The following is a 24,664-nucleotide window of genomic DNA, read 5'->3' as shown; positions in this document are numbered from 1 at the left end:
CTATCTCCGTACTTGACCCACGTAAAAGAAATTCCTATTCACTTTTTTAAAAGCGACGGTTTAGTGTTCTCACTGATGGCATCTGCAACGCGAAAACGCCGAAGTGAAAAGAAAAAAAAAAACGCTTCCAGTGGCCGGGATCGAACTTGGGTCCCTCGCGTTATAAAGTCAGCGTCTATCCGATTGCAAAATATCGACATGGCCGAAGAGATTTGGAAAACTTAGACGACAACCAAAGAATCCGTCACGAGAAAGCTCCTCCTTCAACCCTCGTCGTCGCTTGACGGAGGAGTGGATGATTTTTTTTTTATATTTAGCCTCATTATTTGTTCTCGCGGGTGTGTTTTTTTTTCTTAACCCAGAAAAAGAATGGCTAGACTTTCCTGACCAGTCTTACTACCCTACGGTATAACTACAACAATATCGCCAGCCTAAGCTATGAATAAACCCCTGCACTCAAGCTGGTATAAGTCACGTCACGTATCTCACGAATTCCGTCCTAACGACGGCCACTACCCAACCAGTACTAGCTGTGCCGAAGCAGTCTGGGAACCATGCCAAGAGGATCGCTCGTTAAGAACAGCAGACGCCTACCGCGGTCCCGACTATTATACGAACAGGCAGTTTCTCCGTCGTGGACACGACCATCGGTAAACCACGCAGACTAGCGCGTGTACTAAGCGTCTTTGGGGCCGTTCACTCAAACCATTCAGGCGTTTTGAATTCACTGCAGGGCACACCTGCAACTCAGCGATTTCAAGGAGAGACAGGCCCTTCGCCAGCTCCAAAATTGCTACTCAAGACCAGCCGTGAGATCAAGCTGTGTTAAAAATGCTATTGGCCGCTCCCTTTTTTGTGCACTTGCTGAAATTTCCCAGAACAAAAAGCTGGCCGGAAACCTCGCGAGTATCTCTTCCTCTTCCGGGTGCATTGCCCTAAAACTTGCACCTTTCCGCACTTCAAACTTACATACCTACGCTTCAAACGGCGCGTCTTCGGTTCTTGTTAGCCGCTGTAAGTGGTTTGTGGCGCCTCCACACAGCGAGGTACTTATAAGCCCAATGGAAAACGCAATCTCATCAAGGAAACACGTGAAGGATCTCGCCACGTGCGTGGCTGTGTGCTCTGCCAGGCAGACATTAAAAGCGGGATGCGAGACGATCCGCTAAGCGAAGCGTGCACGCGCTAATCAGCACGTGCTCTGTTTTCAAGACGCTATAAAGAAGAAACAGGGATCTCAGTTTGATCAAGCGGGCAGCATAGTTCAATAGGAAAAGGGCTTTCGTCAGTTTGCATAATCTTTCATCCTCTCGACGCAACGCGCTGCGGACAATCAGTTCATTTCTTGCGGCGAGATTTAACTCCCGGCTTGGCCAGATCGGCTCGGCTCGGCTCGGACAAGTGGCCGCAAGAATAGGGGAGCAGGCGGACGGCACCGGGGCGTAGCAGGCACAGCCGCCCACGGCGTGCACGGTTGATTGGACGTGAAGATAGTGCGGAGGAGAGCGCTCTCCATTGTTCGACGAGCGCCCGGAATGAAGGCACTCGGCTTAATTGGCAAACGGCCCCGCGCTGGCCTGTCCCGCTGTGAGCGCTCGCCGGAAAGACTAAAAACGCTTCCTGAACGGAACGGCGCATAATTGCACGCACCACTGATGAGGAAGAAAAGAGCGTCGACGAGGTGGTAAGTAGCGGTAATCGAGACCGTTGGACAGTCTACGGGCACGCCGGTCGCTCGACCGAGGAGAGGCTCGGAGATAACGGGACTATGGGTACATGGTACGACGACCGGGGACCATGCGTGTGAGAAGAAAACGTAAGAATGTAAGACCTTGTGTCGCTCTAGACAAGGGTACGGCCACTAGCCGAAAGAACCGAGTTCCGGTTACGATGCGCCGCTCGCCTTAAGTACAAAATGCTATGCGTATAGCCTCTAATTTTGAAGGTTTGGATGTGAGTCTCTTGAGCTGAAGTCTACACGCTGTTTACTGTAGCCATTCCAGAAACAAGTTATAGGCGCGCGAGACATACTGTTGGTAGTTTTCCGTAGCTGCCAGTTTGTAGAGCATGAAAAAAGTTTTCAAACGTAATGTACCAACGCCTGCCTCAGATATAATGCAAGAGAGATCTCAAAAATAAATAAGCAATCAGGACGACTATTTTATGACACAGGTGCGACGACTACCCGACACCCTGCCGCTCAGCGCTCCGGCGTAAAAAAAAATGCACAGAAATATTTAGAATCGTATTTTTTTAAATCAGTAAGCATTGCTACGACGCTTCTCTGTATCACTAACCTTACGTCTCCTCGGTGAAATTGAAAGAATTCGTCTCGCCGAATCTGAACCCTTCAAAGCGATCCTATCAACTGAGCCGTAACTCCGTCGGAACGCTGCTTCTGGTTTTGCGAGTCGCAGACGTTTTGTTCCTGTTTTCCTTTTTTTTTTTTGTTACAAGATTGATGCGGCGATGACAACGTCGCCTACTGCTTTTACCGCCACCAATCATTTATCGTTGTTATACGATGATTACACCCACCAACCAGTTATTCTTATTCTTTACCTTTGATTTGAGTGACTGATTATCAATGGCCCACCGTTTGTATTGGGGGCTCAATACTCAGCAGCCCTACAGCAGGCGTTTCTGCAGACAATTTCCGTAATGCGGAAAAGTAAGCTTTCAACAGGCTGACGCTCTCCGATCAAACGTCTTTTTAAAGCGAAGCTCTCTTGGCCTCACTGATAACGGTGTCGTATCCAAAACGCACTGCAGGAAAGCCAACTTTACACAATGGGAAGGCACACTATGGTGATGATCATTATGAAACAAAAAAAAAAAAAAGAAACACACTTCCCGTGGTCGGAATCAAACATGGGTACCTCGCGTTATGAAGCCGACGCCTAGCTTATTGCGCCATCATTGCATGCGGGTCGTTGCGGGGCGTTCGCTTTGGACTTTGCCCAAGTTTAAGGTAATAAAATGCAAGTCTTTTAACCCGCGCAGCCTCTTCATTTAAACAACACCACACACAGCGCCTTGAGCGCATTCTCTCCAAAAAAAGCTCAAATCCAAATCCCTCCGTCTAACGACGACGATGTGTGGTCGGGCGGAGGGGCACTGAGCATTCTCGTGGGGGATTTGTTTGTCGCAGGCGCTTTGTACTTTGATCGTCGATGCTTCGACTTTGACTCTCAGGCACTTTGCACTTTGATCGTTGACGATTTGACTTTGATTGCAGCGGCTTTGACTTTCGCCCTTTGCCATTTCGTTTTCTCACGCAAGAAAGTTTCGCGTTTCAACCATAGTCGTCGTTAGACCGAGGGCATTCGATTTTTTTGTTTCAACAGTTCCTTAACAATTGCGTAGCTACCATGTTTTACACTTACACTGTAATCACGATTAAAGTATTATCTCTGCAATTACTAGTTTATGTGTAGATACAAGGCATCAGATTGTTCGCGTTACGGACGGGCTTAGTTAGGGCACTCGCCAAGGAATGCTTACGCATGTAAAAAGAACACACATTTGCGCATTACGTTCACAATTCTTTCGGCCGAGCTTTTCAATCCTGAATGCTTTATCTCGCACCGCAAATCTCTCTGTACCTAGCTCTTACAGCGGAGCCAGAAATTATATATTCGCGTGTAGAAAAAATATATCGCCTATGAGAAAACACCATTTTAGCGAGGGGTACGGCGAATCATTGAGAATAAGTTTAAATCGCCTGCGGCTTTCATCGTGAACCATAATCTCTCCCAGATGGGCAGCTCACCCAAGCCTTTCTGCCTTTTGCCGTCACCAAGAATACAGCCATCATGGCCGGAAATTGAACACGTGGACAGCGCTCAGCCACACTCCATTCGGCCACCATGCCGATCTACACTTATCCAGGCGAAAACCCTACATGAGCCATTGGAAGCTAGGAAATGCTAGCCGCGTACAAGAGATGGTTAATGATTACCAAGGGTGATTAATGATTGATTAGGGATTGATAGTAATGATTATTAACGTATATTCCAGTTGAATTTATGTGTAAGAAGGTGTATGAAGGTGTGTGAAGATGAAGGTGTATTAATATAAATTAGAATAAAGGAGGATTGAGATGAATTAGGATGGAATATTTATTATTGAGTGATTTATAGTGCCCGAATTCAGGTAGAGTGAGATGGATTAAGTAAGATTAAGGTAAATTAAGTTGTAATAAGTCGGATTAAGATTGATTGAGATAAATAAGGTCGATTAAGGTGTATAAAGGTAAATTGAAGTGTATTAAGATGGTTTGACATGGATTAAGAAAGGTAAAATAGCGCGGCTGTTGTGTCGACGGGTGGACATGCATATAAAAGGTACCCGCGAAAATTGCACGTCATTTAAAGGGACAAGTAGCCAATTTTTGTGGAGTGCACGTCGTCAAACTCATAGGAAAGTCACCGTTTTTGTATACTGGCGTAACCGTAAGAAATTTATAATTAAACAGGCGGAACTAATTTTAATTTATCACTAAAATTTCTGAAGTCTGAAATGTGGCGACACGTAGTGTTCAAACGTGACACTCCGTTACGTTTCCAAACAACTCCGTCGGTTATAACGCGTAATTAAAAAAACTCATGAAGGAATAGGAAAGGTTGCTCATTATTGTTGTTTTAGCCGGGGACAAGTTTTTAAATACCTGTTTTAATGTCCCGTGCAGTTAAAAGTATGTTGCCGCACGGCTCACCATAATGGTTGCCAGCATTCCTTTTGGCGGGACACGTATGGCTGGTATATCTAAAAATTCCGATTTCAAATGCTGTAGGGCGGTATCAGCAAAACCGTGTCGGGTTAAGGAATTTTAAGCGATGCCCTTTCGTTTGGGATAACGAAAATATACTCGACAAGAATCGCTTGTCTGTCCCTCTAAATTCCCTGAGAATGTTTTCTGTTCTCCAACTGACCGTGCAGGTTGGTTGTACGGCCAGAAGGAAAAGCTACATCGTCGTTCACTTCTAAACACGTTCGAAACCATCTAGTCGCGTGATGTCGACCGTGAGCAGTTTAGAAAGGCTCTTGTAATATGCAGCACGTCCTCTGTTGTTGCGTAAAACTTGTAGAGGAGTATCCGGAAGTTACGGCTTCCGCTTTCCACTGGACGCTCTGTCGGCTACATCAATCTCGAGTATTCTTTTCGGTTAAGCCGGCAACGCACGCACCTCGCGGTTGCGCAGCAGAATGCTATACATAGAGCATCCTCCTTTGACGGCGAGGGGTGAATTATAACTACAACTCTTCCCGTAAAGCCGGTTATTGAAAGCGCACTCACGTCGTGCTCCCGGTGGCAGGTCCGATGCTAGGAGGCCCCGACGTGGAAGCGGCACTTCCGGAAGCGGCGGCGGTCCCGGACGTCAGTGGCGGGGGCAGCGGCGGGGGAGGACTGGGCACTCGCGCCACCCACTCCCTGTTGACGTAGTCGGGCTCGCCGTGGGCTCCGCCGCCGCTGGTCTCGTAGCCCGAGTCCTTGGTCAGCTTGCGCGGCGACCGCTGCTTGGGCGGCAGCGGGGCGCTGTCGGGAATCGTCCAGGTGGAGGACCAGGCCGTGTCCGGCTCGTGGTCTGAGCCGGCGGTGTCGCAAGACTGCTGCTGCGGCAGCAGCGCCGACGTGGATACCGTCGTCGCCGGCGGCAGCGCGGGCGCTTGGCGCTTGTCTCGCGACAGGTCTCGTTGGGAGCCCCACTCGCGGCGCAGCGACTGGCGCGACTTGGAGCAGCGAGACGAGGACGAGTCGGCCAGGTACAGCGAGGCCGGCCGCCGGCTCGAGCCTCCGGAGGACGAGGAGGCTGTACCGGACGAGTCATGGCGGCTGCTACGGCCCCTCAGCGACTGGCGCAGCGAAGAGGCCTTCTGCCAAAGGCTCTCTCGGGTGGACGCGGTGCCGGACGACGAGGGGGACGACTCGCCGTTCCTGCGGGCAACCAACGAAGAGCCGTTAGAAACAGGACTACTTCTCTACGACACAATGTGACGTATCTGCCGCCTCAGGCAAACATTTGTCCGCCAATCCGTAGCTACTTGCTAACACCGTTAGCACTGCAAGAGTGCTGAGCTGATTACCATGGTCGTGCTGTATGCACGTCACGATGTATCATTGTTTAAGTTGTTGCGTTTTTTTACTATCGTATTTCCTTGCGGAAATATTTTATCAGCAGCTCAAGCATAGCAGCTAAGATAACATTATTTCAAAACCTGCCTAGAAAACCCCGCAATGAAACCTTGGTATGTAGGGGGAGAATACCGACACCGAGTGGATATAATTCCCGCTGCTGATGGGCATATTTCGTTTTGACGAAGACAGAGATCACTAAAAGTGTTCAGCGTTGTAGAACACGGTGAGCTATCGCGCAGACTCGCGATAGTAGTGTTGTAGAGGTTCGAGTAACATGCACAAAGCTAAAAAGGGTCGCCCCTACCATCGCCTCTTGTATTTTTTTCAATGCCAACCGCATAAGCCCCGAGGGGCCAACCAGGCCTTTCCTTCTACTCCAGCCACTCTCCCCCATTTTCTAAGCTCCCGGTTACATGCTTGTTACACATTGTGCTCTACACCTTCACACTGAGTGTCTATGTTCAGTGTTTATCTATATGTATTCTTACTTAGCACAATTGTTTAACTCCTATTTTTTTCCCTCCCTGGCATTTTATATATGCTCCATGTTAACCTCCTCTCCTATCCCCATATTCCTATCACCATGCACTCTTTACCCCCCTTCCCGCCTCCCCTACACTAGCAGGCGTTGCGGTGTCCGCCCCTAGGAGAGATAATTTACACCTGCTGGCGGACCTTCCTCTCTTCCTAATGAACAATAGATACACACATACAGTGCTTTATTACGCTACCGGTTACTCTTGGGGCGACGTGTTGTGGAAAGCGGCAACGTAAGCAAAATCTGCAACGCCACGTCGCTGAGATTTCTATCGCTGACGAGAAGGCCGCTACATTGGCGGTCTCAAACAGCGGTTGCCTTCGCAACCAGGCACAAGCCGCTTTTTAATTCAGTTACGGTAGGCTGATCCCGGTTAATCTTGGGACCCAACCTTACGACATGTGGCCGAAACAGGCCACCACTCACTCCCATTGTGAAGCAGGTGATGCGTTTGAGATTCAAAAAATACAGGCGACGCCCCGATCAACGGGCTGCATTTGATCACAATGAAAGGAATGGAAAGAGCCCCGTCTTACTGCAACACGAGAGAGTCGGGTGACTCGAGTGGCGCTAGCATGAATAGGATAGCGCCGTCAACATTCCGCCCCTACGTTGCTTCTGGCCGGCGTACATGTGGCCTTGTTCGGGGAGCAGCACATCGAAGGTCTCCAGTTATAGTCGTCTACTTGTCGCGAAATGTAAGACCTAGGTCGATGTGTATTTCAATTATGATCTCAACACATTGCAACCTTATGATACGATGGAGCATCAGGGCATAGTTAAAAAAAAAACGGCCATGGGGTGAGAGCGACACATCTCTTGGATTTCGACTGTATAGATCCTGCAAGGCTGCAGGAACCGAACCATAGGTGACACCGTGACCCATATTGTGAAGGCTACTTCTTCTGTAAGCACAAGACAGTGTCGTTGTACTCGGCAACCGCAAGGCACGGAACGCCTCATTGGCACGGAACTATTCTCATCGAGACGTCTCACGAGGAGAAGGGCTGATCAAAATGAAAGGGGCCCTGTCTGTGCTGCCGGGCGACACCCTTGGGACGCGATAAGCGGCCCGCGCCTTGCAAGAGCGAAACCGATTGGATTCAAAAGACCACCCGCAGTCTCGGCCCCAATACGACCACCTACCCATTATGGCTCGAGCGTCCGACGCCTTCCTGGCGCGTGTATAAACACTCGTCCCTTCATTTCACCGACTTTCTCGAGTTTTTTCCTCCTTCCGCGCCTCAGCCAAGGCGTGATCTCCAGCTACCGCCATGAAGCGCGGCGGTTGTGCTCAAAGCACCGCCGAGCGGAGGAGCCATCGCTCAGGGGGCTTTCAATGAAGCAGTCGCCTGGCGCGGCTGGAACACACTTCCATCGCCGCTAATGGGCCATATAACCCGACTAGAACAGCATTCCTCCGGGGATTTCCTCGGCCGGACAAAGAGCGGCGGTCCGGCATCGTCGGAGGCCGCGAGGGACCGCGGTGTACGACCCTCGGGGAGCGACGTCGTCGTCGCAGGGGGCTCTTCTGCGGCCGACGCAGCCGACGCCCATGCGGCGCTAATGCCGCCGGTACGGGCCTCAAGTGTGCTATGTGCAGTGCCGCGGTAGGGGCGAGAGGGGCGAGAGGGGAAGCAGAAAGTGACGAGTGCTAAGCAGGAATCCTCGCTCCGGACGCCTCCTGCAGATGTGCACGGCTGGAAGCGGCGCGGATGCCCCGGCGGCGGCCCCTTTGATGTCAGGCCACAACGGCGCCCGGCGGCTCAACCTTTCTTTTTTTCGCCCGTAATTCCCTCTCCTCTCGATACTTCAGACGTGAAGGCTCTTCCAGTGACTCTTCCAACCATAAAGGAAGGAAGGGAGGGTGTACGAACTGCAATGGTGGTGAGAGTCACGTTTGTAGAGCTGAATACTGAAGCAAAGTTGCCGAAGTCATATTTGTGGCTGCAATGTGCGGTTTAACCCATATCATTCCTTATTTTATGGCTTAGCGAGAATCCAAGGTCTTATTTTGCCAGCAGTTGGTGGACGAAGAGACAACATCATGCGACGTTCGCGGCCATCGCACTACCGTAATGTCACAATGGTCGCAATGATTTGCAATTTGTTTTTATGCTACCTCAGTCGTCAACGTTCTGATTTTCGCCATGCCATGATAAATGCTGACTTCTTGTTCGTTCACGCGCAACTTTGGCAGGTTAAGCCCGTTCTACATGGTGCGAATTTCCCTGCAAATTCGCAACTGCGGCGCTGCTGGTGCGGCAAAACGACCTATTTTTGTAGCTTCGGCAGCAACAAAGCTAGATCATTTTGCTGCACGAATGGCGCCGCAGCTGCGAATTCGCAAGGAAGTTCGTACCATGTAGAACGGGCTTTACACGTGTAAACAATCCGGAAAATGAGGCCTTGCCCTTTGTTGCCCTTGCCGACGTCAGTAAATCGGCTGGGAGGGAAGCAGAACTCTCCAACCATTACTTCTCGTTAAAAAAAATGCCTGTGAATTGGACGGAAAAAAAAATTCCGCGGGAACTTAAGTCTGCTTACGTGATTTGAAGGAGAAAGCATAGCGATTATCAATGACTGTTTTACTGTTACATCCTGTTTGCGCGTCTTTATTCGGTTGCATTTTTCATCGTTTGACACGAATTCCTCTGACGGTCGGAGTGGCCGCAATTCACGCGGCAGTCTCCCCAGAATGGGAGCCGGGTTAGCTTTGCACTTAGCGCAGTTGCCTCATAATCTGGCGACCCGGGTTCAAATCTCACACGATCCCAAATGTGTTTAATTCATTTATTTTCTCTTTGCAGAGGCCACCATTTCGGTACCCTTCGTGTTGACGACGCGACGACGACTGCATTCACCTTTCTCGTTCGAAGAGGCCTCTACTCTGTTGTTAGTAATGTTGCTCGTGCTATTGGCCACTTTGATTACTAGTATTGCTCAATGACATGGGGTTTTACAGATGCTGTAGTAACCTCCTCTTTGTAGCCCCTCTTATGTAATGCCTTATGAGCTCTTAAGGTATTTGAATGAATGAATGAATGAATGAATGAATGAATGAATGAATGAATGAATGAATGAATAAATAAATAAATAAATAAATAAATAAATAAATAAATAAATAAATAAATAAATAAGCCTTTCACCCAAAAATATTACCATGGCCTACACATTATACAGTATTATCCGTTACGTAATTGTACAACGTTTTCTGCACATTTCAGTGTCCCTTTGAGGTGAGTCAAACCAACCGCAGATAATTCACCGTCCTGTGCACGGTGCAGTAGTTTCACAGTTTGATCAACAGTTTGTATTTCATGCATTTTTGCACGGAGTCGATGAGAAGTGACGCAAATAAGGCCAGCATTTATCTCAAATGCCTATTCTTTTCAGTAGCAGAGGTACTTTCCGAAGTGTATACATGTGTATTAGGCAGTACGTGAACTTGTATAAGTTCCCTGATTTTGGCCTCTTCAACCGTCCCAAGAAAGGTGTACGGAGCAGAAAAATATATCGTGACGGGCACTGTTTGAATGATCGTACACTTGGGCGGGGCCTTACAGCTTACTTCGCCGTTGTTGCCTCGAATTTCCGGATCGCAACATTAACTTCATTATCGCATGCCGAAACAAGGCCAGTCATGTGATTACCTATTACGCTTAGCGCGGCGAGCGTGAATTTTGTGCAAATAAATGTCTCAAACTGTGTGCAACGTAAAGCTTCATGCAAGAATTCTATTTTTTTAATGGCATTTGGTGAAGTAATCCTTAGAAGAAGCACCAGGTGTCTATTTGCACGCGGCCATGTACACGACAAAATGTTTGTGAGTAGCTGGCATTATCGGCAAAGGTTTCCTGTATGCCGTACCTTTGTTGTCTCCTACGATTGCTGTTCCTTTTCTTTCATTGTTTTCTACGTATGAGAGTATAAGAGAGAAATGTATGGTTGTGAAGTAGCTGCAGTGACAACTAAGAAACCGCGGAGCAATACTACCGCAAAAAGTGTCCATTAACGCTAGCAGTTGCACAAAATAATATTCGAAACTCTAAAGGGACGCCTCTATGTATAAGGGTACCCCACCCCCTCCTCTACACCTTTCACCCAGGTTTGGAGGCTGTACAAACAATATTTTCAATAAAGACCTTTGCTGCTACGATTGATTGATTGATTGATTGATTGATTGATTGATTGATTGATTGATTGATTGATTGATTGATTGATTGGCTTTAATGAGAACGAGGCTACTATAAAAATGCGTTTATACTAGTAACAGCCAACAAACAAAAGTGTAAATAAAACCAGCCCCGAGGCTGTCGTTTATCGATGGAAAGTACAAAACGCGTACACCTTAGTTTTTTATGCCTATACTACATGGCAATCTTCAATTGACAATTGAACTCTCACTTACAAGTTTGCCCTATGTATTTACAATATTCGATAGAAAATTGGTTCGAAGGCTTTCGGAAAGCCTTTGAAACGGCCCTGTAGTGCAGGCCTCAACAACTCATAATAAACTATGTCCTTTCTGAAACAAAACTAGCCTTTTAAATAAAATGTACCAATAACTCAGCCCTCACAACTCGGCTATCTTTTGCATTAAACCAATCCCTATAGGTCTGACACCAATTTCTGCCGTGTTTTTCAATCTAAGCGGCTACACGTGGACCGACAGCATTAATAGACGATATCGTGGCATTGAACAGCCAGCGTAAAGTTGCTCCGTAAGAGGAAAAGGGTGAAAAAGGTGGTTAACATGCTCATAACGCAATAAACGACCACGGAATGTTGCGGGAAAAGGTCACGGCAAATGCTCAGACGGCCACACTTATTTATGTAACCGGTAAACCACTTCCGCCATCCCAACCCACGCTACTATTTTACCTCCCAGTCAACAAAAACCTTACCCAACGCTGCAGACTAGGCAACAAGGAAGCTATTCCGGTTAAAAAAGGAAAGAGATCCGAGACAGCGCAGCCGGCAAAGACAAATGCTACGCCGAAGAGGGCGGCTTGATACTGTGTCTCTTCTTCCGAAAGGCCTCCAGCGCGCAGCCGATTTGCATGGGCACTTTATCTCGAGCGCGTGTTCTTCCTTCCCACACGGGCGATCGACAAGCGCGCTGCCTGCTGCGGTAATGGCCGGCCCGTCTGCTCGTGCTCTCGAGAGCCCGCCAACTTAGTGCTCTTCGGCTCGCACCTTCCGCGTCTTGGGCGGTGATGTCGGCGCCCCATACCGATCGCTTTTCTTCGAGGCGGTGCGCGCCCAAAGAGCGCCCCTCTAACAGTTCACTGTGTATTACATGCTGCGGCCAGATAACGGCCGGCGTCCGCCAAGTATTCACTCCTGTTTCTTTAACCGAGGCCGAGGCGCGGGTTCCGATAGCGAGTGGGGCGGCGTAGTTCGGTGCAGAAGCGCCCGTGAGAACGTCTGTATAGAACTCGAGAGTACGAAGACGGCGCGGTACACCGTACAACATGCTGGCCTGAGGCACCAGGCATTCACTTCTCAAACAGCCCTTTCTATCAATACAGAGGAACATGGTTCATTGCTGGTAGGCCGGTACGAGGGAGCTGTGTTCTAATTACGATAAGAATATCGGCTGCACAAGATGCTTACGAAGTAGTTGCACGGAATATCCAGGTTTTTGAACAACAAAACTACACCACTATTTAATGAACATAGATTGTTAGGCAGACGTAGCGGCTCTCACAGATCGTAGAACACGGAGCGGTATTTTCTTTTTTTTTTTTAGGGGGAAGGGGGGGGGGGGTAGAGCGAAAATATTTTACGACATTAATATTCTTTAAATAAATCCACAGTTTAAAGTTAACTATAAGGTGCAGGGCAGAAGCAATTAAAAGGCAGCGCCCACCAGAGGTCCACAGCATATAGATTTGTATAACGGGGCTCTGACTACAGTTAAGATGACTTGTCGATTTTGGCATGCAAAAAACGAGCCAATCTGTGCAACGCAGTGCCGTGTGCTTCACCCAAGACTCATCGCGCACAATGGTAACGCGTGTAATGACTCATCGCTCGAGGGCGTAAGCCTCTCGCGGTCCAGCCACCGCCGCGCGGCACTGCACACAACTGTTGCGCACGCAGTAGGGTAGTTGGTCGGTCGGACCGGTTACGCGTCGTCTGGGCCGTCCGTCTGTGGAGCATCGGGTTCGGCCGCCGCAGACTAAAGCGCGCAGAGCCCGTAATAGGCGCGGACGAGGAATGCGCCGGCCCAGCTCGCATGTCCTCGCGGTATCTGGAACAGGCGTGCAGCAGCAGCAGGGGCCACGGCTATTCTGCATGTGGCGGAAGCGGCGAGCGAGCCATCCTGTCCTCGGCGGCGGCGGGGTGATGCTAGCGCGTGATACGTGACCTTGACGCCGGCCACATTTGCATAATTTATGCGCCCACCGGAAAGCAGAGAAAACAGTTCGGTTATCTCGGCCAGGAAGAGGACGCTTAGAGCAGCTGTGAACCGGTCCGCGGTCGCAAGGCGGGCCACGTGCTGCTCGCGCATGGCGCGACCGAGACGTCGGTGTCACTACAGCACCGGCTACACAGTAACTATCTTACGGCCATTCAGTGGGAACACTCGGGAACTAATGCGCTTTTCTCTCGAAGACGCCGATTTCAGCTCCACAGCTTTGAGTTCGCGCAAGTTCTTCAGGGCGTCGGGGCTTTCTCATGGAGCGCTTTTACTCGTCAAGCATTCGGACGCCTGTGATGATCCTTTATTAATAGGGTTTCTCACTAGCTTACCTAGAGCGGAATCTGGCGCTAGTGTCTACGCGATTCTGCGAAAGCGCTCTATGTCTCCGTGGGTGCGCCATACCCTGTCGTTCGGCCGGACGTAGGTAACATTGCGAAACTCTATGCCTTAGTTGGAATCTCATTCCCTCGAACATACGTCAATTTTAATTGCTGCAGTAGCAGAACCCTTCTTTTAGCAGCGTGTTCCTGCCTCGCTGGTAAAGCCATCCCCTCATCGTAAAGGGAAAAGTAATGCCAGAACGGGCTTTCACGTCCTGTCGGTCAGCCTCTTTATAGATTAGGCTTGTTTTAAGAGTTCATAAGCAAATACGAATACTAATGGGAACCAGAATCAGCATTTTGTGCGTTTAAAATTTTTTGGCAACGCTTAACCCCCCCAGACTATGGTAGCGGTCAGCTGTTGAGTCTGGGGACGTCAAATCACACTTGTCCATGCCAAAGGCACACCGATATGTATTTACACGCATATCTTGTTGAATGAACACGTGCGGAAAGCCAGCAGTCCCGAACCCCAAGAAAGGTATAGGGGAGGTAGTTCATCGTTTTCTTCTGGTTGCGATCGATTTTTTCTTGTTCCATGAAAAAAAAAAAAAAGCGGAGAAAAACATGCTTCCCTGGTAGGAACCAAGCCCAAAACCTCCCAAATACGCGTCAGATGCCATACCAACTACGCTACCGGGGAGGCTACGTGTGATCCCCTACATTTTCTCTTGTATTTGAGCGAACGTTATTGAATCCTACGCTCGGAGGGCGGTATCCAGAGCACGAGTGGCGTTAGCGACGACCCCGATAACGTACTGGATACCAGGGGGAACTAAGAAAACTAAACAACACTTATCTTTAGTGAACAGATTTAGGAAGCTCAGTTAATAAGAAGGCCTTGTGATACTGAGCATGACTCCGCGGCGACATTTCTTATGTAAGAGACAAAACCCAGGAAAGCCCGTAGAGATTTCAGCGAAATGTGCTCCCAATTGATTCAAAGCCCGGCAGAACGCCTTGCCCCGAAGCCCAGCTCTAGCTTCGGTGCGTAACCCTGTAATTTAGACGCTAAAAACTCAGCATGTAGTTTTTTTTTAAGTGCGAATGCACTTTATAAGCGACCCCATACCATCCACCGCCGGCGGCGGCGGCGGCGGCGGCGTCCGCAGTCCTCCTCTCTATATATAAAAAAAAAAACAGCATCCGGCGCCAGGTTTCGATCCGAGGACTTTGCGGCCGCAGCGCGACGCTTTACCGACTAAGCCACGGACGCGACGCTGATATCAGTGTTAGTGACGCGCTTTATATCTTTAACGCATTCAAACTACGTCGTCAGCGGCGTGGGTTGGCGACTCAGCGGCGTTATAGCGGCTTGATAACTGCGTGGTGTACACGTGATACTACAAACCCGATGGAAGAGATGGAAGAGAAGGCGGCGAGGCGGTGGGCTGCGGGGGCCGAGCGCAAGCGCCGCAAGCGGGCCGACAACCGTGCATTCGCACTTTCACATTCTCCCCCTCGGGGAAATGCGGGGGAATTTTCTTTACTCCTAGATCATTACAGCCGCGCGTTCAACAAATCAAGCAAATCTTCTGCGCACGAAAAGGGCCATATTATCGAAGTTGCACCAAAATCAGACCGAAAGACTAATGAACTTCATTTATCAATGAACTAGTGAACACGCCGTCTCAAATGAGGATGCTATAGATAAAAACAAGACAAATGTCGTAATAAACTTCCGAAGAATAGACCCCTAAGGCTGTTATTTCCAGATTTTTATACAACCCGCATGCATGCGCGCCAATGCGACGCAGAAGCATGCAGCTGTTCAGCGCCAGTGGCTATTCCTGGCCGAGACCAAGCCCAGTCTTACGCCATGCGCCATGTAAGCACAGATCCAGCTAACCTCATTCCCGTCCCGCTAGCGCATGCGAGGGAGAACAATGCAGCCGGGAGCGGTGATGAACCTCGCAAAGGTGGCCGCGAAGTAGGCACGATGCTACCGCACCGTTTGAGGCCACCATCGGCGATTCGGCGATCGGAGACTCAAGCGCGCCGCTGATGGTGCATTGTACTCGCCCGATTGTCCGTCGCCGGTAGGGCACGACGCTGGCATGTCTTCATTTTATCCCCACGCATGACCTGCGCGGAAGGACCCCGAGACGGCTTCTAACTCTGGCGGCTTCTGCGCATGCGCGGCCTCCCAAAGGAGGAATCGCATTTGGGAACCGCAGTAACAAAGGCCTTTAATGGCAACGAACTTTTCGCCTACGCTACTGGTATGGACTTGTATCACAGTGACAGCTGCTAACGGTGTGGCAATATCGGCGTGCGCGCCGAAAACTCACATGACCTGTGACGTCAATAAAGGTGCTGCGGAGCCCCGCACTCGCCGGCTGCATGGCACATGCGTTCTTTGATCGGCTTCCTTCCCGCGAGAAGCTTTGCAACGGTTGTTTTTTCTGAGTCCGGTTAAGTCCTATTTACACCTGCTATTACTTAAAGTATTACCATCCGTTTCTTGGCTAAGCAAACACGGCCGTTAATTTCATATATCCCGCTCTGTAGTTAGTTCCTTTCAATAATGCCACTTGGCCCCGGAAGAACTGAGAACTAGCAAAAATAGCTTTTTCTCATATCCCATGGGAAGTTTTAGTCTCACTCAGTATAAATGAACAACGAACTCATCAGGAAGTGGGCGCTGTCACAGAAGCAATTACACCCGGGAGTGCGCATAACGTGAATATATCAAGGTAGAAAACAAATTTCACGGGCTGTTTTACCCAATAATAATGTCACGACGACGGTAAATACACACAAAAAAAGAACGAAGCCGAGTACCCGCTTACATGGATGGCCGAGTCGCAGTAGCCCTTAGTGCGTACAAAGACTTTTCTGAACCTACAATGAAAAAATACTGTAGAAAAAGGTCTGTGTGTATGAGGAATGCATAACGGGGTACGCTCGGTGGAAGTTCATTTCTCTCCGGAGGGGGGAATTCCTCACGCATCATTCGCGTAATGGCGTCGTGCAACGAAGGATGACCATTCATTCGGCCAGCGACCGTGCCTCCAGACACAAAACAGCCCCAAACCGCTTCTTCCGCGAGCACGTCGCTCGCCTGAGGGATATACACGAGAGAGCGCGAGATCAAACGCGGAAAAAGAAGGGTCGGCTTCCGCGCGCGGCTCCCTTTCGGACGAGACACAAAGGCAAGCCGCGCGCGCATCTCGCACAAATGCCCAGCGGTCGGCCGAACAAACAAAGCATTGGGCTCCCGAGCGCGTGGTCAAACATTGGACGAGGCGCGCTTTTATCACACGCACACACAACTGGAAAGGCGCGCAGTGTGGACGCCTCGCAGGGATGATAGCCGGCCAGTAGCGCATTGTGGGCGCGTCTAATGTTTTCCGGGCGACGACGTAAACGATCGTTTGGCCACGCCGGCGCGCGTGGGTCAGAGTCGTGCCGGGGGGCCCCAACGTCGCTCGCCCGGGGACGTCGACTGGCAGGCCGCGACCCACGCGGAGGAAGGAGGCGGGAAGCGGCGGCGGCGTCCGCGCGAGTCGCCGCAAATGAGAACGCGCTCGGCCGCCGCAATGGGTCAAGTTTGAGGCGTTGCTTCCGGAACGACTTCAACGCGGGGGCGGCCGGCCGTTTTGCATACTGCGGTACGCCACCGCCCGCGTCTAGCGACACAGCGCCGCAGGCGTTTACGTCCACCCGTGAGGCTTACGAGGTCTTGGTCGGAGAACGCGGTGTTTGTGTGTATATTATTAGGGTCACCGGAGCGGCGAAGGCTTACGCGTACGAAGGTCAAGCTGCGTGCCCAAGCATCCCTCATAAACGGGTCCCGGGACGAACCGTTTCCTGTCTAGCGCTTGTAATGGGACCGTCCCGAAGCTGCCTGCAGATGCAATGACCCCGCTGTATTTGGGAGCGCTTTGTGGGCCGCACACCCCCCGTGAGCCCCGCCTGCGAGACGGCAGTTACGGCGAAGCTAACAAGGGATCCCTCGCGGTCAGCCCTGCTTTTATTTCAAAATGCGGCAACCATTAAAGCTCCGGTCCGCGCCATTAATCTTCGGACAAGCATAATGTTTCACGGGCGCAGTTTATCACGATGATAGGCACTGCGCAGCCGAAGTGGTCCGCCGACGGAACCAACCCTCACGCCGAACCAGCGCGCGGTTCGGCTCTTCTGAGGTGACGCTGGGCGTGTAATTTTCGGGCACCCCCGAAATCTCGCGTATCTGTCGGTCAGGCTAGCGTGGGCTGCGCTCGGATGTGTGATTCTGTGTTACGCATGCAGCGCGAACAGCCAATACAAGAAAGAAGCTGTGGAATGTGTTTCCTGGCTCTATACATTCGTCTTGCTCGCTTGCTCACTCGCTCGCTCACTCACTTACTCACTCACTCGCTCACTGCCCATTCACCCACTCACTCACTCACTCACCCACTCGCCCATCCACTCACTCGCTCGCTCACTCACTCGCTCCCTTATTCACTCACTCACCCATCCACTCTCACTCACTCTCTCACTCGCCCATTCACTCACTCAATCACTCACCCATTCACTTACTCACTCACTGACTCACTTTCTCACTCGCCCATTTACTCACTCACTCACTTGCCCATTCACTCCCTCCCTCCCTCCCTCCCTCACTCACTCACTCACTCACTCACTCACTCACTCACTCACTCACTCACTCACTCACTCACTCACTCACTCGCTCACTGCATTCAAACAATCATAGTCATTGTAGTCACCGTCCTCGTCGATACAAGGAGTGGGCAAGAAGCTAAATGCTAAGCAACACAACTTATCTTTGTCGTCAGTGCGGTGACATTGAGCAGTGTTACATGACACCCAGAGACGAGGAAACGCAAAAGCGCATGACATGCGTGATTCGCGTCGGTAACGTTTCGTAACACAGACATTTTTCCAGATGTAGCGGGGGGATGAATGATTGCATCGCCTACATACACGCCCTTGTATGGGCGTCCCCAGCCAGCATTCCACTCTGCTTCAGGTGACCTCACGGAGCTGCGCAGCAAGCGAGGTCATCGCAAATACGCCGCAGGGGTTCTGACTCAAGGAATCTACTTTGTGGGCGAGGGAGCTGTTTCAAACGTTATATATGGTGCGGAACTAGTGTATGTTGCCTTGAAATACAAACTTACACGATTAGAGAAGGCTTGTAACGGCTGCGAGTTCAGCACTTATGGAGTTCTTCAGGCAGCTTGGCTGGTAAGCCATGATGTGCGTACAAGAACACTAGAATTTTTTTTCCGGGTCACTCACACCTCCGTTCTTTGAACTTAGAACGACTAGCGTTGGTCAATTCACGGTTAAACCTACTCAAAGGAGATTCTAGCCCCAAGTAATTTCTGTTTGAGTAAGTATTCAATGATGTGTTGGCTCTCCACACTCAACATGCCTCTCACAGACATGCACGTAAGTTTTCGCCGTGTGGTGTAGTAGACTTCATTTCTTGGTGGTACGAAATTAACACGTGTGTTCAACTAAATGAACAAGAACTTATTACGTGGCACTTATTACGTGTTTTGCCTGTATTGAAAAATGCATTCACGCAAACAGCATTGCGAAAACGCATCATATTGAGTTTCGCGCAAATTACGCTGCGTACGGCAATGAGGCGATGGTCGAGAGATGGGACACGCAGCGCAACAATGCCAGGGCAATTTCGAAAGGAACGGGATGCCGTAATAGAAAGTCGCTCGCTTAAAACGTGCATTACTCAGGTGGCCTTTCAAAAGGTCGCCAGACCATTTTCACTCCGAGAACAATCAACAGGTCAAAGACGTTCTCCGTCGAGACCGCAACTCTTACAGAATTTTCGCCCGCGCACCTTAGCCCCAAGAAAGCTCGCATGCAGCGATGCCTTACACGTTCACGACGAAGGGGGGCCCTCCCAGCCGGTGAAGGACGTATCTTTCTTCTCGGCGCACAAGCTATGCAATGATCGACTGTCGAACCGTAAAAGTATGAAACAGCAAAAAACGAAAACAGAGCTGCCTTCTTCACCCACGCCCGTAACGCGGGCCGCAATGACTCGGTGGTAATAACAATGGCGACCGTTGCGTATATGGCATTCTCCCATGCGTGCCACGACAATCCGGCGGGGCTCCCAAAAGTCTCCCCGTCCGAAAGCGGAGCCCCGACGACGATGGCAAGACAGCAGCAGCCCAGCGAACTCGGAGCCTGTTGAACAACGATGCATCAGCGGCCCCTTCTCTTGTACGAGGGACGCTGCAGCCGGGCGGCTGACCTTGGTCTCCTCTTCATTAGGCCGCACAGAGGCCCGGCTATGCGCCATACTCTTCTCACGAGCCGGCCCTTGCAGCCACAGGGGCACCCTAACGATTGCCGACTGAATGAAACATTGTTCGAGTAATGCCTAGAAATAACCCGCCAGCGGAGAGAACAATGCTGACGATTCGTCTGCACAGGCGGCCAGACTGCAGTCGCTTTCGTGCCGACGCCACTGCTGGTGGCTGCCGCCGCTGCTGCTATGCTGGAGAAGACTGCCGCGAACGACACTGGACCCCTTTTCTTGCTTGTTTGGTTTTGAATACAATTGTGCTATTTTATATTGGTATTTTTTCTCTCTCCCCCTAGTGACGCATCTTGCGCAGTTCCCGGGTCCCGCTAGGGCTGAGATCTTTACGCAACAAAGCACGATGTGCCGTCGCACAAGCGACGCACTAAGGCACTTTTCCTTTTAAGGTGGAAAGCGTGCCGGCTGACTTTATTTCTGTTCTTAATCCCTCTGTGTGTCCCTCACTACTTATCTCTTAGGCAGCAAGGATGAACGAAGGAAGAACCGCAGAAAATAACAAAAGATTAACCCAATGCACAATGAGAACGGGGACAGGCTCGTGGTGTGATATAAAGCGCGAGAACGGTCGCCACGAGCGTTCTTGGCGATTTTCTTGGCGGTCATCGCGAGACGCGGACCAAGGTTTCCTTATGCGCGCCACGTTCAAGACCAATCAAGGCGTCCAAAAATACTGCCGAGCATCCTTTCAGACAACAGGCAGAGCGTTTAACTGGAAAGCAAAAAAACGACCTGACTTGGCGAATGAGGAGCGAGTGTAGTGATGCGAGTACATCAAGGCGTTCCCGTACGTCGGCTTCTCCGCGATGCACCTGACGCACCTATTTCTTGTTCGGTGGTGTGTGAATTCGGCACGTTGGCATGGTGGAAATCCATACCGGCGGCATGGTGGAATCACGCCGGCGCAGTGCGATTACGACGTTTTGCATTACGCTATAACACCGCTCAGTCCTCCAAACGGATCTAACCACCATCATTCTACGAAAGCATGCACGCAGCTTGTAGTGCAGATTGGTTACTCGGGTGCACTGCAATGAAGCGGAACCGCGGGAGCGCTCAATGTACTGAGGTTGAGGGGGGCTGAAGAAGAGCAACATCACATACCAGCAGACTAGCCGTGTAGTGAGATCCTGTGCACGAAACAACCTCCTAACCACCGCTACTGGTGCGCAAGCTCTCTAAAACTGATTTTTTTCTCTTTCGCCATGTCAGGCAACTGACGGTACTCCTCAAACTCCGCCATTCATCACAGCACTTCCCCAACCCAGCTTCCAGTCGATGGCGTGAAAACACTAAAGACACTTGTGTCTTTAGAACACTAAAGGCCACCAGCGCAAGTAGAGGCAGCGGTCTTTTCGAACTTGCAAGAGACCGAAAAGGTGGGCCATCACCTACGGACGATATTAAGGACGACGAGAGAAAAAAATACAATGAGATAACAATACAGTTTTCTGACATACGTAGTTGCGAGGCGCGGAAGCCTAAAACCACGGAGACGACCGACGACGTGAATGCCTCGGTAACTCCAGCTTTTTTTCACACATGACGCACATTGACCGGATACACCTTCGTGCACATTGCGCTGATCCAGAACCACCAAGATAGTTATAAAGGCTTTTTTTGTTGTTCAACTGAAAGAAAATAAGAGCTTTTTTAGTGCATTGCCCTCTCTGACCTGGTAATTCCAAATGGAATCAATCACATTGCTGTAGTCACTCTAGCGCATATAAAACAAAACGAAAACTGCTCGTTTTGGGGGAATTGTCCTTCAAGCATGAGTTTTGCAATATACATCACAATTGTAGCGTTTTAGCGGAGCCGGACGCTACCAAGAAGAAAAAGCTCCAGTGAACACGAAATTATGACGTCGAGGCTAAAAGAATCAGATGACCTAGTTGTTATCCCGGGCTTGTAAATCTGTAAACATTTGCACTGCGGAGCTGATCTTTTGCTTGTAGGCTCATGTGGTCATAAAATTTAGGAAAACGGGGAAATTTTTTTTCTGCTCAGAATAACATTTTTAATTTCCAGATGTTTTCAATTATTGGTCTCATTAATAAATCAGTAATTACTTGCACTACCAGCTCTATGTTTCATTTATGGGCTTAGGGGAGCCGTAGAATTTAGTAGAGCACAGAAGAAACCTTTTGTGCTTGAAAAAAAAAAGTCGGGATTGAAAGGGTTCATTCAAAACGTTCCACGTACAGTAAATCCTCATTATAACAGAATCGTCTATTCAATATATCGCTCTATTCGAAGTGGTCCACGGTTCCAACAGAAGTGTGTACAGAACACATCGTGCCCGCTTTTAACAAAGTATCGCTTATAACAAAGTAAGTTTGCTATCCTGGGGATCTTGCTATAACTAGGGCTTACCATATTCGAAACGGAAATTCAACACAGAGCCTTCGACGGAGTAGTCCCTTGACTTATAGCAGGGATGGAGCCCATTTTGGGTAGCCACGTGATTAGCCCCGAGTCCAGTTACAGCGCTAGATGCGTTGTAGTGACCGGTAACGGGACGCACTCGCCAACCAATTTGCTACTCCACCAGTAAACGACCGGACGATGGCAAATCACAGTGAACCTTCGTCATAACAAAATTGCTTTATTCGAATCCTCGCTTTACTATAAGTTGTCCCCAGTCTCCGCTGCAGTGCATCCCGAGCAAATTATTCCCGCTTTTAACAAATCACTGTTCATAGCGAAGTCACATTTCTGTCCCGTGGGCTTAATATAGCGAAGGTTTAGTATATTCCTAAATCACGCATCCCGGCAAGTTCCGCTAAGAAAGTCGCCTGGATTTCTGCTTTTCTTTTTCTTTCTCTCAACGTCATCGACTCCACTGAGCCGTATGCCATGGTGTGTCTCTAGTTTTCTGCAACTAACTTTTGTCCAGCATGTAAGTGGGCAACCAAACGTTAATGAGAGTTAAGAACCGGCCAAACCGCCAAAGGTGCAGTCCGGAAATCCTTCAGGGTTATATGAATAAAATTAATATCTATGCATGAGAGTTCCGGTTCACCTATACGCTATAGAACACAATCTCCGGCCAATAACACTGTCTACAAAGACGTATGCGCTGCTACTGAGATAAAAAAAAACGTTCCCACCGGACCTGGCCTCGGCGTTAATCTTCGTTAATGCATAACCTCAGCCATACCGCGCCGACAATGCAGACTGCCGCATTATTGCATACACTTAGCGCTAAAGTTCGTCACGGCAGCCTTCGATCCGACGGCTGCCTCGGCAGAATGACGAACGAGAGGATAGCGATTAGCCTCGTAAAAGACTGGGGGAGACAAGTGTTCCGTCTCCGTTCCCGTTCGCTAGCCGACTACTCCACTATGTCGAAGGGCGATTGCAGCGAGGGCGGAAAGGAAGGCAGAGAATCGTGAATCAAACGACACTGTCACCTTCGGAAATGTACAGCCGTCTTTTTTAAATGCCGGGACGCCGTGACGAGGACAGGAGGGGCTTGACGCAGCGAGGACGCCGAGGAAGAGAATGCAAATCCGGGCGTTTTACGGCGACAATGCGACTGACGATGCTGCGCAGACGACGTCAAGGTATACTCACGATGAACAGAAACGCTTGAGTCACTCAGATGTTTCCGAGGGATTTGCAGCGAAGGAAGGTTGCGAGAAGACGCTTGACCATGCGTACGCATTTGTTTAGCCTCCACACAGAAATATTCAGCTGTGTTTCACAAATAAAAAAAAATGCCCTTAATTTAGTTCTAACGTAATTAGGGCACAGCGCCACCAAGACACCTTCGGTGCAATGAGGAGAAGACACACTTTGCGTGGGATTGACAATTCCCTTATTTCAATTATGGCGATGATGATCTTGTAGTCGGTGTATTGTGCTGTGTTGTGGTATAGTACAGTATAGTATATTACGTTACAGTATAGTGCAGTACAGTATATAATATAGTGCAGTATAGTATACTATACTATAGTGTAGTATAGTATAGTATAGTATAGTCATCACCAGCCTATCTCCGCCCACTGCAGGGCAAAGGCCTCTCCCAATAATCTCCAATTACCCCGGTCCTGTGCTGACTGCGACCAATTTATCCCCGCAAACTTCTTGATTTCATCTGCCCATCTAACTTTCTGTCGCCCTCTGCCCCGCTCTCTGTTACCCTTAACGACCAACGGTTATCTTGCCTTCGCATTACATGCCCTACCAGCGTCCATTTCTGCTTCGTAATTTCTACTAATATGTCCTTAACACGCGTTTGTACCCTGATCCACTCCGCTCTCTTCTTGTCCCTTTATGTTACACCTATCCTCTTCCGTTCCATTGCTCACTGAGTCACCCTCAATTTAAGTTGAACCCGCTTAGTGAGCCTCCAAGTTTCTGCCCCGTAGGTGAGTACCGGTAAAATGCAGCTGTCATACACTTTCTTCTTCAGGGACAATGGTAGGCTGCCATTCATTATCTGAGAATGCCTGCCGAATGCACTCCACCCCATTCTTATCCTTCTAACTATCTCTGCCTCATGGTTGGGATCCGGGGTCACAACTTGGCCAGGCCTAAGTAGATGTATTCGCTTACCACTTGTACTACCTCGCCACCTATCTCAAATCGCTGTGCTGTCCCGAGGTTATTGATCATTACTTTAGTTTTCTGCATATTAATTTTCAGGCCAACGGTTCTGCTCTGTTTGTCCAGTGCGGTAAGCATGTTTTGCAATTCGTCCACCGAGTTACTTAGCAAGGCAACGTCATCAGCAAATCTGAGGTTACAGAGGTATTCTCCATTAACCCTTACTCCCACCTGTTCCCAATCCAATGTTCTGAATACTTCTTGTAAACATGCTGTGAATAACAATGGAGAGATTGTCTCGCTCTCTGTTGCCCTT

The 24,664-nt window shown here is 49.7% G+C and overlaps 1 protein-coding gene across 2 annotated transcripts in view; it reads right to left on the bottom strand.

Moving 5' to 3' along the window:
- Positions 1-24,664, bottom strand: part of Shrm (shroom) — a 495,848-nt gene that overhangs the window by 297,036 nt on the left and 174,148 nt on the right. For both annotated transcript variants that reach the window (XM_077703030.1, XM_077703031.1), the window contains one exon: positions 5,300-5,938. In XM_077703030.1, the coding sequence (XP_077559156.1) occupies positions 5,300-5,938 (639 nt within the window). The remainder of the gene's footprint in view (positions 1-5,299; positions 5,939-24,664) is intronic.

The sequence above is a fragment of the Haemaphysalis longicornis genome, unplaced genomic scaffold, assembly GCF_048455015.1.
Source record: "Haemaphysalis longicornis isolate Haplotype H1 unplaced genomic scaffold, Haemaphysalis longicornis Haplotype H1 scaffold_3, whole genome shotgun sequence".
In the NCBI taxonomy this organism is placed as follows: domain Eukaryota; kingdom Metazoa; phylum Arthropoda; class Arachnida; order Ixodida; family Ixodidae; genus Haemaphysalis; species Haemaphysalis longicornis.
The sequence above is the reverse complement of the archived record's forward strand: the minus strand, read 5'-3'. Positions and strand labels throughout refer to the sequence as shown.